The sequence below is a fragment of the Propithecus coquereli genome, unplaced genomic scaffold, assembly GCF_000956105.1.
Source record: "Propithecus coquereli isolate 6110/MARCELLA unplaced genomic scaffold, Pcoq_1.0 Scaffold377, whole genome shotgun sequence".
NCBI lineage: Eukaryota > Metazoa > Chordata > Mammalia > Primates > Indriidae > Propithecus > Propithecus coquereli.
In genome coordinates this window covers 560325-576139 of record NW_012149474.1, presented here as the reverse complement: position 1 = coordinate 576139, position 15815 = coordinate 560325, and the positions used below count along the sequence as shown (strand labels likewise).

At 68.6% G+C, this 15815-nt stretch overlaps 1 protein-coding gene across 1 annotated transcript in view; it reads left to right on the top strand.

The window, feature by feature from the left end:
• Positions 1-5613: 5613 nt before the first annotated feature.
• The window catches only part of MUC5AC (mucin 5AC, oligomeric mucus/gel-forming), a 24610-nt gene continuing 14408 nt past the window's right edge, over positions 5614-15815 (top strand). Inside the window, exons 1-22 of the mRNA XM_012651930.1 lie at positions 5614-5686; positions 7102-7179; positions 8223-8282; positions 8570-8837; positions 9161-9275; positions 9770-9860; positions 10528-10634; positions 10748-10961; positions 11056-11181; positions 11324-11441; positions 11527-11665; positions 12392-12502; positions 12624-12693; positions 12772-12909; positions 12988-13152; positions 13586-13680; positions 13984-14110; positions 14227-14482; positions 14555-14607; positions 14900-15000; positions 15257-15408; positions 15651-15789. Of these exons, the coding sequence (XP_012507384.1) occupies positions 5614-5686; positions 7102-7179; positions 8223-8282; positions 8570-8837; positions 9161-9275; positions 9770-9860; positions 10528-10634; positions 10748-10961; positions 11056-11181; positions 11324-11441; positions 11527-11665; positions 12392-12502; positions 12624-12693; positions 12772-12909; positions 12988-13152; positions 13586-13680; positions 13984-14110; positions 14227-14482; positions 14555-14607; positions 14900-15000; positions 15257-15408; positions 15651-15789 (2796 nt within the window). The remainder of the gene's footprint in view (positions 5687-7101; positions 7180-8222; positions 8283-8569; positions 8838-9160; positions 9276-9769; positions 9861-10527; positions 10635-10747; positions 10962-11055; positions 11182-11323; positions 11442-11526; positions 11666-12391; positions 12503-12623; positions 12694-12771; positions 12910-12987; positions 13153-13585; positions 13681-13983; positions 14111-14226; positions 14483-14554; positions 14608-14899; positions 15001-15256; positions 15409-15650; positions 15790-15815) is intronic.

Here is a 15815-nt window from a genome sequence, read left to right as displayed (position 1 = left end):
CAGCGCGTGGGCGGTGGAGCTGGGGAGGTGATGGCAACCGTGTCCCCGACTGTCACGGGCCCTCGGGGCTCTTGGGATTGTGGGAGAGGCAGGGCCGAGGAAACCTGCCAGGCGATGGCCTCAGAGGGGGTTTTGGGGTCTGCGGATCTGCCCCAGGCTGTGACCCTGCAGCACCCCCCCCCCAAAATCACTCGCAACATCGCGTGCACGGGGGGCCGGGACGGCGGCCGCCCTGCAGCGGTCAGTGTGGTCCCTGCTGTGCACACGGGCAGGGGCCGACCCCGTGGCCAGAGCCATGCGTCTCGGGACAGGCCTTCTGGCCAGGGCTTGGGCGGGGCCCGTGTGCCCAGTGACTCAGAGAAAACAAACAAGCGCCCCGCCAGAAAGTCAAATTTGCTCTGCCCCCGTCCCGCGCGCTCGGGGCGCAGCCCCTGCCCTGCCCCGCGAGCCCAGGCAGGGTCTCGACTCCCCACGGACACCGCCCCCCACTGCCCTCCTCAGGCTCCAGGCAAAGCAGGGGAGGCTGAAGACGCTTCCCTCCCCATCCCAGGGGCTCCTGGCGTGGAGACGCCGCAGCCCAAGCCTGCTCTGTCAACAGCCCCGACAGTTCCGGTCAGCGTCCCCGTCCCCTGCCCGGCCCTCGGGGCCTCCCCCAAAGCCGGATCCCACTTCCTGCTTCCGCCGCGAGGGACTCCGCCGCCTCTTCCTGGAATATTCTCCCGCTTTCTCAGACGGCCCGTCAAGGCGGGACACGCGGCCCCTTCCCCACAGGGCGGCTTCCTGCCTCTGCCTCCCCCAGAGCGTCAGCAGGCAGGGCGGGGCCAGGCGCAGCCCTGGACCCCCGCGCCCGATGCGGGCTGAGCTGTGGCGGTCCTGCCTCCGCCGGGCGTGACGTCAGATGCAAGAAAGCCGTGGGGGCGGCAGGACGTGGCGGCAGCACCTGCTTCCGCACGGGGCAGGGGCTCTGCGAGGCCCCTCACCTGGCCCTCGGGCTCTCAGGGGTGGCCCGAGGCGGGTGGCGGGTGGCAGGTGGCTCCCAGCACGTCCTGGGGACCAGCCCAGCTCGGAGGATGCTGTAGCTGACGCATAGCTCAGGTCACCCTCGGGCAGCGGGTCCCAAGATTTTCCATTTCACAGAGGAGGACCCTGAGGCTCAGAGAGGGTGATGCACTGGCCCAGGACACACAGCGGGGATGGGGGGACCACAGCCCAGATTCCCCCCCAGGGGAAAACGCCAGCCACACCCGGCCTCCCCAGGATAGAGCCCCAGCCCCCACCCTGGGCAGCCTCCTGCAGGACAAGGACGCTGAGGTCCGGCGGCCTGAGAGTCGCGGTGGGGCATGGCCTCCCCAGGTCCTGCCAGCCAGAGCTGGCTGAGCCCAACAGCCCTGCCGGTCCCCCCACGCCACACCCAGGAGCTGAGGGGGCGAGCGGTCCCAGCGCTGGGGCTGCAGCGTCTCTGGCCCTGCTCCCCGCAGCCGGTGACAGCAGGGCTGGGCAGGGCCTGTGTTCCTGGCAGCCTGGTGGCCGCTTCCTTCCCTGATGGGGGTCTGAGGACAGAGTGGAGGGGTCTGTGGAGTTCCCTGTCACCCGGGTCGAACCCCCGCTCTGCGGGTTCAAGCCCCTTCCCTGCCCTGCTTCTTGGCCCTTCCCCAGAAGTCCTGTCCTGGGCTTAATCTCCACTGCGTCAGCGGTACAGTCACCGCGGCACGCGGCACGCAAGGCCCCTGACCTTGCTTCCTGTCCCAAGTCGGAGGGGTAGGAGGCAGGGTCGCTGGCCCGAAGACACGGGCCCCACCCTGTTCCCTCGACCCCACCCGCATTCCTCCTGTCTCCGTGGCAACACCAGGAGACACCCCGTCAAGGCCAAACCCTGCCTCTCTCCACTCCTGGGTTCCAGCAAACCATCGCGGTTATATCCGGGAGGGAGGGGCGCCAGTGACACCCCGGCCAGAGCTGTGGGCCCCGGGACCTGGGGCCCCCAGGCATAGCACCCCGCTGTGCGTCCTCCCGGTGGGCACCGTCCCCGCCATGAGCCTCTTCCTGGGAGGATTTTCACAGACCCACTTCCCAGATGAGGACACTGAGGCTCCAAGAAGCAGCTGGTCCCAGGCCACGCGCTTCCCTGAGCCGCCTCTGACCTGAGCATGGAGCGTCTGGGGTGGGGGTGGGTCCTGCCCTGCCGGGGGGTGGGGCAGGGTCTGTTTTAAAGGGTGCACCTGCTTTTCGGGCTGCCAGCCCCGTGCCCCTGCCACAGCCCCACCTGGAGTCCTGCGGCTCATCCTTGGCCACGTCCACGAAGTGGACGGCGTTGCAGGCAGGCGGCCAGGGCACTCGGGGTTCAGGGGAAGAGTCACCCTCACTCCTGAGAACGAGTCATGCCCTGCAGTGTCCTGGCTGCTGGCCTCAAGCTGACTCCGGCCCCCAAGGCTGGGAGGGCTCCGCCTGAGGGGGGGCACTGGAGGGTCGGTGCAGGGTGGGCCACCTGCCGCCCTCGGGGTGGGTGGGGCTCCGGCACCTGTGTGGAGGGAGGGTCCTGGCAGACGAGGCCGCTGGGCCAGCCCTGCCTCTGCACCCCTGGGCAGGACCCCCCTCGGCGGTCTGCAGTGGCTGCATGGCTCGGGTGCCTGGGGGGCTCCAGGACCTCACTGGCCTCCGGGGACACACAGAGAGCCCCCACAGGACTCAGAAACAAGGCCAGGTGGGCTTTCTGGAAGGTTCTGGGTCCGAGGAACCCTGCCTAGAGCCACAGGCCCTGGCCTCCCGAGGCATCTGGCTTGGTTGGACTCTCATGGGACCAGGTGGTTGGCCTGATGGCCCATGTCCCTCGGATCAGAGAAAGCCCAGCACGGCCAGGGCTGCAGGGTCTGGGTGGCCGATGGCCAGCTGCCCGGGCTCAGCCCCCGCCTCAGACACGCAGGTGTCCTCCGAGGGCCAGGCCGGTGACTCAGACAGGTCAGGGGCCACAGCGTGGACACTGGCTGACCTGCCACCTCCCTGCCTTTCCCAGGGCGTGAGGCAGGCTGAGGCCACTCACACGTGCCCGGCCTGGGTCCTGGTCACCACCTGCAGACCCTCCTGGTGTCCCTACAGCCCCACTGTGCTGGGCACGAAGGCCACACAGCCCTCCATAGCCAGCGACCTGCTGGGCCTGCCCCTAGCGGGTCCACTGTCCACATGCCGACCGGAGCCCTCTGCCCTCCTTGGCACCTGGCATCCACCCCAGGGCGGGATCCCTGGCTGTGCTGGTCAGGTCACACCTCTGGGACACCAGCTGCCGGCTCACTTACCTGCAGCACAGCGCTCTCCCAGGGGGTCACTCACTCATTCCCTCAACCACTCACTCACTCCTTCACTCATTCATCCACTCACTGACTCATCCACTCACTGACTCATCCACTCACTGACTCGTCCACTCACTGACTCGTCCACTCATCCACTCGTTCACTCATCCACTCATCCACTCACTCATCCATTCACTCACTCACTCATCCACTCACTCATCCACTCATTCACTCATCCACTCACTGACTCATCCACTCGCTCACTCATCCACTCATCCACTCACTTACTCATCCACTCACTCACTCACTCATCCATTCATTCATCCACTCATCCACTCATCCAGTCGCTCACTCATCCACTCACTCATCTACTCACTCATCCACTCACTCATCCACTCATCCACTCGCTCACTCATCCACTCACTCATCCACTCACTCATCTACTCACTCATCCACTCACTCATCCACTCATCCACTCGCTCACTCATCCACTCACTCATCCACTCACTCACTCATCCACTCACTCACTCACTCATCCATTCATTCATCCACTCATCCACTCGCTCACTCATCTACTCACTCATCCACTCACTCATCCACTCATCCACTCATCTACTCATCCACTCACTCATCCACTCACTCATCCATTCATTCATCCACTCATCCACTCATCCACTCACTCATCCAGTCGCTCACTCATCCACTCACTCATCTACTCACTCATCCACTCACTCATCTACTCACTCATCCACTCATCCACTCGCTCACTCATCCACTCACTCATCCACTCATCCACTCACTCCTCCACTCACTCATCCACTCACTCACTCATCCACTCATTCACTCATCTACTCATCCACTCACTCATCCACTCACTCACTCATCCACTCATTCACTCATCCACTCATCCACTCACTCATCCACTCACTGACTCATACACTCACTCACTCATCCACTCATTCATTCACACACTCCTCCACTCCTCCACTCACTCCCTCATTCACACACTCACTCATCCACTCCTCCACTCACTCATCCACTCACTGACTCATTCACACACTCACTCACTCATCCACTCATTCACACACTCCCTCACTCATCCACTCACTCATCCACTCACTCATCACTCACTCACTCATCCACTCATCCACTCACTCACTCATCCACTCATTCACTCATCCACTCACTCATCCATTCATGCACTCCCTCATTCGCACACTCACTCATCCACTCCTCCACTCACTCATCCACTCACTGACTCATTCACACACTCACTCACTCATCCACTCATTGACACACTCCCTCACTCATCCACTCACTCACTCTTTCCCTCCCCTCGCCCCAGTGCTCCTGCTCCCGCACACCTGCCTGTGTCGAGTGCCTTCTCTCCCAGGCACTGGGGCTAAAGGGGGCACAGCAGTGGAACTAGGTGTGATAAGGAGCTGGGGACAGGCCCCAGGAGAGCCACAAGCAAAACTCACAACAGCTTCCAGGCACCTCCCCAACCCCAGCCCTCCCCGCGGGGCACGGGCCTAGCCCACCTCCCCACTTCCTGCCATTCCTCTGGGTGGGACCCACCTTGTGGCGATGGAGCTGATGACCTTGGCTGGGGGCTGTGTGGCTGCTGGGGAGGGAGAGTCCAGCCCCAGTGTCCTGGGGCCCAGACAGGGCTGGACACCACACCCAGGGTCTGGGGCAAGCGTTCATCACATGGCGGCGCCTTCTCTGCTGGAGCCGTCGGGGCGGAGGCTCGGTCAGTGGGACTTCTCCGGGCTGGGGCCGGCCAGCAGCTCCCCAGCCTGGGCACCCTGAGCACCGGCAGCCAGAGGCCGCGCGTGGATTGAGTTGCCCCCCCACCGCCGCCTGGGGCAGCAGGCGAAGCTTAGCTGGCTTCACGCAGCGCTGGGCTAGGGGCTGCTGTGGGGAGGGTCCTGCCGCTTGCTGCCCCTGAGTCCCCCTCCCGGAGGGCAAGGTGGGCCAGCCAGGCCTGGCCTGGGGAGCCTCGGGCAGGACCTGGCATCCTCGGGGCGGTGGTGGCTTCTCCAGGCACCAGGCTGCCGGTGAGGAGTAGCGCCCGGGGCAAGTCTGGGCTGGGGGCTGGGGTGGGGGGGGTGCCTGCCGGCCAGGGCTTGGGGGCCCTTGGGAAAGCAGGCCCTGCCCACAGACACGCCCCTCTCTGCCTGCGGGGCTGCTGGCTACGTGAGTGCCCCTGGGTGAGGGGAACCACAGCCCAGCCCCGCCCACACACGTGGGGCCCGGGGCTGGGCTACAAAAGGCCCCTGACGCCTGGGTCCCTTCTAGAGGCCTCCAGGGACCTCCCAAGACCCACATGGGGATGGGCAGGAGGAAGCTGGCCCCACTCTGGGGCCTGGCGCTTGCCCTGGCCTGCGCCCGGCACACAGGTAGGACTCGAGCCCCAGCTGCTCACCACGGCCCAGGTGGGCGTCGGCAGCTCGGTCTCGGCCCTGGGCCCTGGGCAGACTTCGCGTGTCTGCAAGCGGCTCCCAGGCACGGAGCCCCGACCTGTGGCTCGGCCACCGACAAGCAGTTCCCAGCCTGTGGGGCTGGGGGACCCTCCGGGCGGCAGAGCCCTGAGGAGGGAGGCAGGAGCCCCCATCTCTGCCTGGCCAGAGGGGCTCACAGCCCCTGGGCACCTGCCCTGGGACACCCCCACACACGCCCAGCTCTCCAGCCCACGCTCCCCGACTGGGCCTCAGTGGGGGTCTCCCGGGGTCTCTGCCTTCCATGGGAGGTGGACAGTGTGGCCTCTGCTCCCAGCAGGCCGCTGGGCCCTGGACCCAGGAGGAGGTGCCGGGGTGGGGTGAGGTGCCTGGGCTCCCCGACCGCCCGGCTCACACAGCCCTGGCCCAGCCTCCGGCCAGATTTAGGGCCAGGAAGACCCCGTCCCTGTTTGCTTGGTGTGATCTGAGCCGGAGCTGCCTGCACCCCCTCTCCTTGGGAATCACTCTTCTCAGCCAAGCCAGGCCCCCCTCTCTGGCTGGAATTCTCCCCCAGGGCTGCACCGAGCAGGGGCAGATGGGGCAGGGCTGGGGCAGGGGCGAGTGAGGTGGGCAGCCTCTCCCCACCGCCGGCCCCTGGTGACCCTCGGGAACCCGGGGCTTGCAGGCGCTAACACGCCCGTCCCTTGGCTCGAGGTATTTGGCCCTGCTGGGGGCAGGAGCGTGGGGGGTGGGGGTCCCAGCCTGGCCCGAGGACCCCAGAGACAGGCACAAGAACTGGGACGCTTAGGCTCCCAGTAGAGGCCCAAGACTCCCTCTCGGGGTCCCCTGGGGGTGGCGGACGCCCTGTCACCAGGCTGGCTCTGCGCGGGGCTGCGTGGGGCTGGTATCTGCAGACACCCTGCTCACGCGGCACAGGCTCTGCGGACCCCAGAAACCTGCCGCCCAGCCCAGTCCTCCGGTTAGCCTTGGATCTGACACCACCTGTCCCTCCGCCCCACCCCACCCCTGGCCCACAGGTCCCCCACCCACGGGGGGTTCCCCCCAGAGCCTTGGTGACCTGGTGACAATCTGTGACCGACCATGGCTTTTACTATCTGATCCCTTGGGGGTCGCTGCCCAGGCAGGAGCCCCGAGCATGGAGACACTCGGTGTGCGTGAACGACTGGGAATGAGTGAATGCCTCTGGGAGGGCCCGGGGTGCCACCTCAGACACCCGGCCTGCGTGGACAGAGGTCCCCCAGCGCCCGGCCACCCCCTTTCGCCCTGGGCCCTCTGTCCCTCCCCTGGCCTGCGCTGTCTGTGGCAGCCCGAGATGCCCGGGCGCCCGCGGCTCAGACCAGCTCCTCGTCCCACAGGCCATGCCCATGACGGCTCTTCCCAACGCAGCTATGAGCACCACCCTGACCTCACTCCTGTGCCCTGGGGGTCCGATGGTGAGTCTCGGCGTCCAGCCCCTGCCCCTGCCCGGCGTGGCACAGGGTCCCCAGGGCGCCGCTCTTGGAGCGGCTCCCCAGCCGGCCACTGCTGAGGGATCAGAGCTCGGAGGGGCAGGAGGACACTCCACACACATGGTCCCCGTTGGTCCTGGCGCCCTTCCCTCTGCCACCTAGCCGCGTTCAGCGGCCACAGCCATCGAGGCTCAGGCCGGGCCCCGGAGGCTGCCGTGGAGAGGGGAGACAGGCTGGTCGCGCCCCACGTCCCCTGCCAGGCCAGCGAGTGCACGGGTGCCGTGGTGCCGGGCTCCTGCCTTCCTCTCTCCCTGCTTGACTCTGGGTGTTTCAGTGACACGCGTGTTCTGGGCCTGGCTCCTGGCTGCTCCTCCCTGGCACAGCCCTGGGCGGGGCGAGCGCGGGGCCAAGGGGTAAACCGGTGTATGCCCCAAACTGGGCCAAGCAGGGAGGGCCTAGTCTCAGCTCCCAAGAGCTTGTCTTGGGCTGCTGATGTTGACTCAGGCATTTATTTTCCTTCTCGAGACAGAGTCTCTCTCTGTCACCCAGGCTGGAGCTCATTGGCGCAACCACAGCTCACTGTGGCCTGGAACTCCCGGCTGGAGAGATCCTGCCTCAGCCTCCCCAGTAGCTGGGACTACATGTGTGCGCCATGACACCCGGCTAATTTTTGTATTTTTTTAGAGATGGGGTCTTGCTATTTGCTCAGGCAGGTCTCAGGTGATCCTCCCACCTCTGGGCTCCCGCAGTGTTGAGATTACGGGCGTGAGCCTCGGCGCCGGCATGAGTCGCATTTTTGATCCTGGGCCCAGTGGGGAGGGCTGTGTGAGCCGACAGCCCCCAGGGCTCTCTGCAGGCGGCAGCCCAGAGGAATTAAGAGCCGTAGAGGCTGGGCGGCCCCCGCGGAAGTCTTCGCTGCACCCTCGTGCACGTAACGGTCAGACAGGGCGCCCCGACATGTAGCCTGGGCTGACCCTGAAGTCCCCCACCCAAAGCCGTGCGTGCACCCAGGAGCCCTGTTTCTGCAGGTGACCCACTCCGCGGGGTGACGACCTTACTGCCCCTGAGGGCCGTCTCCGTGGTCCGAGGTGAGCGAACCTGGGGCTGGCGGGGAGGGTGGGGCTTGCCTAGCTCCCTCCCTTGACCCGGAGGTGCCCGCGGGAAAGGGGGTCCCAGCTTCCGGGAGGGACACTGAGGAGGCTTGAGGAAGGGTCCAAGGCTTCAGCGAGCACATTCCCAGGGCTTCCTAAGTGCAGCCAGGGCCCCGAGATGCCCGGCCTGGGGGCAGCAGTGCGTCCCAGGGCACAGCCGGGCGGGGTGTGCGGGGTGCGCAGACGGACGGCGCCTCCTGAGGCCTCGCCGCTCTGGCCCGCAGCCCGGAACCCGGCGCACAGCGGGCGGGTGTGCAGCACCTGGGGCGACTTCCACTACAAGACCTTCGACGGGGACGTCTTCCGCTTCCCCGGCCTCTGCAATTATGTGTTCTCCGCGCACTGCGGCGCCGCCTACGAGGACTTCAACATCCAGCTGCGCCGCGGCCAGGAGTCCAACGGCACCAACGTGACCCTGAGCCGGGTCACCATGAAGCTCGACGGCCTGGTGGTCGAGCTGACCAAGAGCTCCGTCCTGGTCGACGGCCGCCCGTGAGTCAGGGCCGAACCGCGGCAGCGCCGGGTGGGGTTGGCATTCGGTCAGTGCTGGGGTCCAGCGGAGCATCGCGGTCCGGAGGGGCCGTGGGGTCACCGGCGAGCCCCGAGAGTGGGTGGGGGGCGATCCCCTCAGCCCTGGCTCTCATCTGCCCCTGCCTCGTCCGCCCTTTGTGACTCGGAGCTCCGGGGCCCCCGTGCCTGTCCCATGGTCACAGTGAATGTGTCACAGGTCACATTCGTGGCTGTAGGGACCCTCCCCGCCGGGGGCCCCGTCCTGGCTGTGCGCCTCAGTAGCTCCGCCCGGCCTCTCTCTGCAGGGTCCGGCTGCCCTTCAGCCACTCCGGGGTCCTCATCCAGCACAGCGGTGGCCACGTGAGGGTGGTGGCCAGGCTGGGCCTGGTCTTCACATGGAACGAGGACGACAGCCTCCTGGTGAGGCGGGGGGACGGGGTTGGGGTGGACGGGGGACAGAGGGTGAGGCAGAGGGTGGATGGGGACAGAGGGTGGGGACGGGGAACAGAGGGTGAGGCAGAGGGTGGATGGAGGCAGAGGGTGGATGGAGGCAGAGGGTGGATGGAGGCAGAGGGTGGGGACGGGGGAACGGGCCTCCTGGTGAGGCTGGGTGCCTCCCCCCACCCCCTGGCCGCCCCAGAGAGGGCAGAAAGTGCTCTGCGGAGGTGGGGGTGCCAGAGCCCGCCCCACACAGCAGGCAAGAGAAGGAGCCCTGGGGTCTGCGTCCCCTCGGAGGCCCCGTGCGTCGCCTGCAGGTGGGGCCAGCCCTGCTCAGGCTCACGCTCCGCGCGGTCCGGGAGGGACCCAGGGCCTGTGTCCCTCCGTGGGCTTCCAGGCCTCCTTGGGGTCCTGGGCGTCCTGCACATCCGGGGCGCCCCTGGCGGGGACGGCGTCTGAGTCCCCTTCCGTTCCAGCTGGAGCTGGACGCCAAGTATGCCAACCAGACCTGCGGGCTGTGTGGGGACTTCAACGGCCAGCCGGCGGTCGGCGAGTTCCTCTCCCGCAGTAAGGACCTTGGTGCCAGTGCCGGACCCATCCCCACTGCTCCCGCGAGGGCTCACCTCCCAGAGTCCCGGGCTGTGCACGCATGCGCTCTCACACACTCCACACACACGCACACGCACACGCACACACACACGCACACACGCAATCCCGGCACCGCACAGGCCACGGGGGTGCAGGGGGAGCGAACCGCCGGTCGGGCCCCTTGCTCTCAGAGGCTGCTCTGGGCAGCCACCCCTGACCCGCAGCCCCACGAAGTTACGGACCTGCCACCTGCTTGGTCCTTGGGTCTGTCTGCCGCCAAGCAGTGGCCTTGCAAACATGACCTGCCCCAGCCAGCCCTGGCCCGGCTTCCGGGTGCCAAGCCCGCGAAGCTCCCACAGCCCCCGTGCAGGGCGTGCGGCCACAGGGGACGGAGCCACCGAGCGTGCGGCAGCCCCTGCCCAGGCGGGCCCAGCGCAGGGTGGCGTCTCCTAGGGCCGGGAGGATTGGGGTTTAGGCTCTGGCCCCGTGTGGCGTCCCAGCCTGGCAGTCAGGTGGCTCCCAGTCCCGGATCAGTTGACTCCTCAGGCCACCACCCCTGGGCCCTGGATGCCCTGTGCTGGCTCCTCGTGTCCCCCGGCGGTGTGGACGGGGACACGCGGGCAGAGCTGGCTCTGTGCTTCTGCAGACACCAAGCTGACGCCCCTGGAGTTCGGGAACCTGCAGAAGTTGGACGGCCCCACGGAGCGGTGCCAGGACCCCACGCCTGCACCCCTGAACTGCTCAACCAGCTTCGTAAGGCTCGGGTGGATGGGCCGTGGGGGGGAGGGGCTGTGACCCGGGACGCCACAGACGTCCCTGCGTGTGGCCCTGAGCCCGGACTCAGCTGGGCCCGGCCTCTGCCCCAGGGCATCTGCGAGGAGCTGCTGGGCGGCCCGCTGTTCGCGGGCTGCACGGCCCTGGTGGACGTTGGCAGCTACGTGGACGCCTGCCGCCAGGACCTCTGCCTCTGCGCACGCGCCGACCCGCTCAGCTGCATGTGCGACACCCTGGCGGAGTACTCGCGGCAGTGCGCTCACGCCGGGGGCCAGCCCCAGGACTGGCGGAGCCCTGACCTCTGCCGTGAGTGCCCCGTCCCAGCCCCTGCCCACGCCGTCCTGCCCCAGGCCGGCCCGGCCGGACGTGACGTGGACCCGTCTCCCTGCCGTCCCCACAGCCCAGACGTGTTCCGACAACATGCGGTACCACGAGTGCCGCTCGCCCTGCGAGGACACCTGCTCCAACCTGGAGCACTCCCGTGCCTGCGAGGACCACTGCGTCGCCGGCTGCTTCTGCCCCGAGGGTGAGGCGCGTCCCCACCCCCCGCCCAGGCAGGGAAACACGTGGATGCGTCCTGGGTGCCAGGGGGCTGCGTTGCCGCGGCCCCTCTGCACGCCACTGTGTGGACGCGGTGCCGGCACCTGTCACACGGCTGCTCCCCGCAGGGACGGTGCTCGACGACGTCGGGCAGGGCGGCTGCGTCCCCGCGTCCCAGTGCGCCTGCACGTACAACAGGGCCACCTACGCTCCAGGCGCCGTCTACACCACCGACTGCGCCAACTGGTAGGTCTGGGCCTCCCTCCCGGCCCCCAGGTCACCGTCGGGTGCTCGGGGTCCGCACTCAGCGGGGGCCTCTGGCTGCTCCTAGCACCTGCTCCGGAGGCCGCTGGAGCTGCCGGGAGGTTCCGTGCCCGGGCACCTGCTCCGTGCTCGGCGGCGCCCACTTCTCCACATTCGACGAGAAGCAGTACACGGTGCACGGGGACTGCAGCTACGTGCTGGCCAAGGTACGGCTCGGGCCGCCCGGGGCCTGAGACGCCCCTCGGGAACGGGGATGGCCGGGGGTCTGCGAGGCTGAGACCGCGAGGAAACACCCCGGCTCCCCAGTGTGCGTCCCCGTGGGTCCCTCAGGCTGCTGGTTGGGGCCTCCGGCACTGGGGGACCCACGGCCGGCGCCAGCCTGACTGTGCTGCGGCCTGGGTCTCGACCAATAGCTGTTAGAGCAATTCCAGGCTCACAGACAAACCGGGGAGGAAGCACCAGAATTCCACGTCCCTCCGTCCCCAGCACACGGTTTGTTTCCCTGCTGTTAGCGACCTACCCGTGCGCGGGGTGTTGTCACCGTCGGTGAGCCTGGGCCCACGCACCAGTGCCACCTGGAGCCTGTGGCTGACGCCCGGGCTCGCTCTCGGCGTTGCCGTTCCGTGGGTTTGGACGGATGCGCAGTGTCTGGTGTCCACACTGCAGGGTCTCACAGAGCTGGGTCCCTGCCCCGCCCCGGCAGGCACTGGCCGCCTTCGCCCTCCCCGCACGGTCGCCGGGTTGGCGTCGCGCAGGGCCACCTTCTCGGATTTGTCACTCAGTGTGTGCCTGGGTGTCCCCACGGGGGTCCTGAGAGCGCCCCTCTGGGGGTTATGAGGACAAAGCCCCCAGGTGGTGGCGGGATGGGGGCGCCAGAGCGGGCAGGGATGGCGGCTGGGTGGGCGGAGTGTGAGGCCCCTGCCGTCCCGCAGTCCTGCAACAGCACCGCCTTCACCGTGCTGGCCGAGCTGCGCAGGTGCGGGCTGACGGACAGCGAGACCTGCCTGAAGAGCGTGACGCTGAGCCTGGACGGGGCGCACACGGTGGGTGTGGCCGGCGGGACTGAGGGGGAGCCCGGGAGGGGGGTCGGGGTGTCCCCCAGGGCCAGCGCCTCCGGGGCGCAGCGGAGGCCTGGCCCACGCTAGCCCTGTCCCCTGGCCCCAGGCGGTCGTGGTGACGGCCAGCGGGAAGGTGTTCGTGAACCAGATCTACACGCAGCTGCCGGTCTCTGCAGGTGAGGCGCCTCCCCTCCCCTGCGCCGCCCGGGCCCCGCCCCCGCTGCCCGGCCAAACCCTCACCTGTCTGTCCACAGCCAACGTCACCGTCTTCAGACCCTCCACCTTCTTCATCATCGCGCAGACCAGCCTGGGGCTGCAGCTGGAGATACAGCTGGTGCCTGCCATGCAGCTGTTCGTGCGGCTGGCGCCCGAGCTCCGCGGGCTGACCTGCGGTAAGAGCTGCCGCCTCCCGGGGTCCCCGAGCCACCCTCGCGGGCCAGACGCGGGGCCTCACCGCCTCCCGCCCCCAGGCCTCTGCGGGAACTTCAACCAGAACCAGGCGGACGACTTCACGGCCCTCAGCGGGGTGGTGGAGGGCACGGCCGCGGCCTTCGCCAACACCTGGAAGACCCAGGCCGCCTGCCCCAACGTCAGGAACAGCTTCGAGGACCCCTGCTCCCTGAGCGTGGAGAACGGTGCGTGTGCCACGCGGGGCCGGGGGGACCCCCTGCTCTCCACGGAGGTCGTGAACTTGCCCCTGCTCGTGGGTAAAAGACAGGGCGCGAGGCTGTTTCACTCACCTTTGACCCTGCCCGTCGGCCCCTGGCTGGGCAGTGGCATGAGGGGGTCCTCAGGCTCGGCTGGGCCTGGGCTCCTCCCCTACTGCCTGTGGCCCAGGACGCAGGGGTCTGCGCGCCCAGACGGGGCCAGAAGGGCCTTGCTTTTCTGCCCAGGGTGGTAGCCACTAGCGCCCCTGGCAGGCGGCAGCCCTGGGGGCCGAGCGGGGGACCACGCAGCACGTGGCAGGCTTTGCCCTGACACCCGCCCGCCCAGGGGGGCCGACGCCCAGTCCCCAGGCCGGCGCGGAGCTGGCCAAGGATCCCGCTGATGGCCATTTCTCCTCCGCAGAGAAGTACGCCCAGCACTGGTGCTCGCGGCTGACTGACACCCACGGCCCCTTCGCTCAGTGCCACGCTGCCGTGAGCCCGGACACCTACTACTCGGTAACGCCCGCCCGGCCCCTCCTCAGGGGATCTCCTGACCCTGAGCCTAAGGCTGCCCCGAGGGAGGGTGGGAGGGTGCGGGGGCTGGGACCCAGCCGAGTCTGTCTCCACCGCCCACCGGCGCATCCGTTCTCCGCCCGCTCACCAAGTCCCTCTGGAGCCCTGGCCTTGCGTCAGGGCCGCAGCTGAGCTGACCTGAGAGGGCAGGGCTGGACCACGGATCAGGGCCACGGGCCGCAGGGCCGCAGCACGGGGTGCCCACCGCCGGGACCAGGCCCTGACGCCCGCCGGCCCCACCCCCAGAACTGCATGTTCGACACGTGCAACTGCGAGAAGAGCGAGGACTGCATGTGCGCCGCCCTGTCCTCCTACGTGCGCGCCTGCGCCGCCAAGGACGTGCTGCTCCGCGGCTGGAGGGACGGCGTCTGTGGTGAGGGGCGCTGCGCCGGGCTCAGGGGCTGCGGGGCCGAGGGGAGGGGAGGGAGGCCTGGGCCGGCCGGCGGGCAGCCCCCAGAGCCCTGAGCGTGCCCTCCTGCCGCGCCGCAGCGAAGCCCACGACCACCTGCCCCGAGTCCATGGCCTACCACTACCACGTCAGCACCTGCCAGCCCACCTGCCGTGCTCTGAGCGAGGGGGACGTCACCTGCCACGTCCCCTTCGTGCCCGTGGACGGCTGCACCTGCGCCGAGGGCACCTTCCTGGACGACGCGGGCAAGTGTGTGCCGGCCGCCAGCTGTCCCTGCTACCACAGGGGCTCCGTGGTCCCCAGCGGGGAGTCGGTGCACGACAGCGGGGCTGTCTGGTAAGTGCCTTGCTGGGCCGGGGGTCCCCAGGGCTCGGCCTCAGCGCCGCCCTGACCGCCCTCTCCTTGCAGCACGTGCACGCGGGGGACGCTGAGCTGCATCGGGGGCTCCGCCCCCACGCCAGGTGAGTCGGGGGGCACGTGGCCTCGGCCGCAGTGTCCCTGAGAAGCCTGGAAAATGGCTTCAGGGTTAGCCCCACGCCAGTGCACGGGGCCGGGGTGCTGGTCGGTTTCTCCATGTCAGGCGTGGCGAGAGCCCTGGGCTCAGCCGTGGGGACGGGGGGCGTGGGCGCCCCACACGCACACGGCACAGACACGCCCTCCCTGCACGTGTGGGTCCAGGCACCGGGGCGACCCGTGTCCCTTGGAGCCAGCCCGGCGGGGGTGGCGGGTCCCCTGACGGCCCCCTCCCCGCAGTGTGCGCCGAGCCCATGGTCTACTTTGACTGCCGCAACGCCACGCCTGGGGCCGCTGGGGCCGGCTGCCAGAAGAGCTGCGACACCCTGGACATGGCCTGCGTAAGCCCCACGACCGCCCCAGAGCCCCCCGCCCCGGCTGAGGGCACCCGTGGAGACCCGCGGCCCCGCGCGGTTGCTCCTGGGGTGGGGGCAGCTCCTGAACGCACAGGAGGGTCCCCAGGCCGCCCGGCGGCCCGTGGCCTGGAGGTGCCCGGTCCACGGCTGGCGCATCCCAGGCAGATCCCTCCTGAGGGGTGCGGCGGAGCTGTCCCCGGGACGGCCACGCCCGTCACTCCACGTGTCTGCCGCCCCACAGTATAGCCCCCAGTGCGTGCCCGGCTGCGTGTGCCCCGACGGGCTGGTGGCGGACGGCGAGGGCGGCTGCATTGCGGTGGAGGACTGCCCCTGCGTGCACAACGAGGCCAGCTACCAGGCCGGCCAGACCATCCGCGTGGGCTGCAACAACTGGTAGGCACGGCCGCACGCCCCGGGCTCCCGTCCTGGGCGGACGCTCGGCACAGAGTCAGGCTGGATGCCCCCAGCCCCAGCCAGGGAGACCCGTCGGCATCTGTGGTGCCCGGTCCTGCTGGGGGGCCTGGCGGCTGCACCCACCAGACAGGAGCCCCTGGGAAGCCCGTGCACTCCCCGCCCCGTCCCACGCCCGTCCCGTGCCCGCGGAGGCTCTGGCCTGACTCCTGCCGCCCCGCCAGCACCTGCGACAAAAGGCTGTGGCGGTGCACGGACGACCCCTGCCTGGCCACCTGCACCGTGTACGGGGACGGCCACTACCTCACGTTCGATGGGCAGCGCTACAGTTTCAGCGGCGACTGCGAGTACACGCTGGTGCAGGTGCGCCGGCGCCTCCCCGGCTCCCG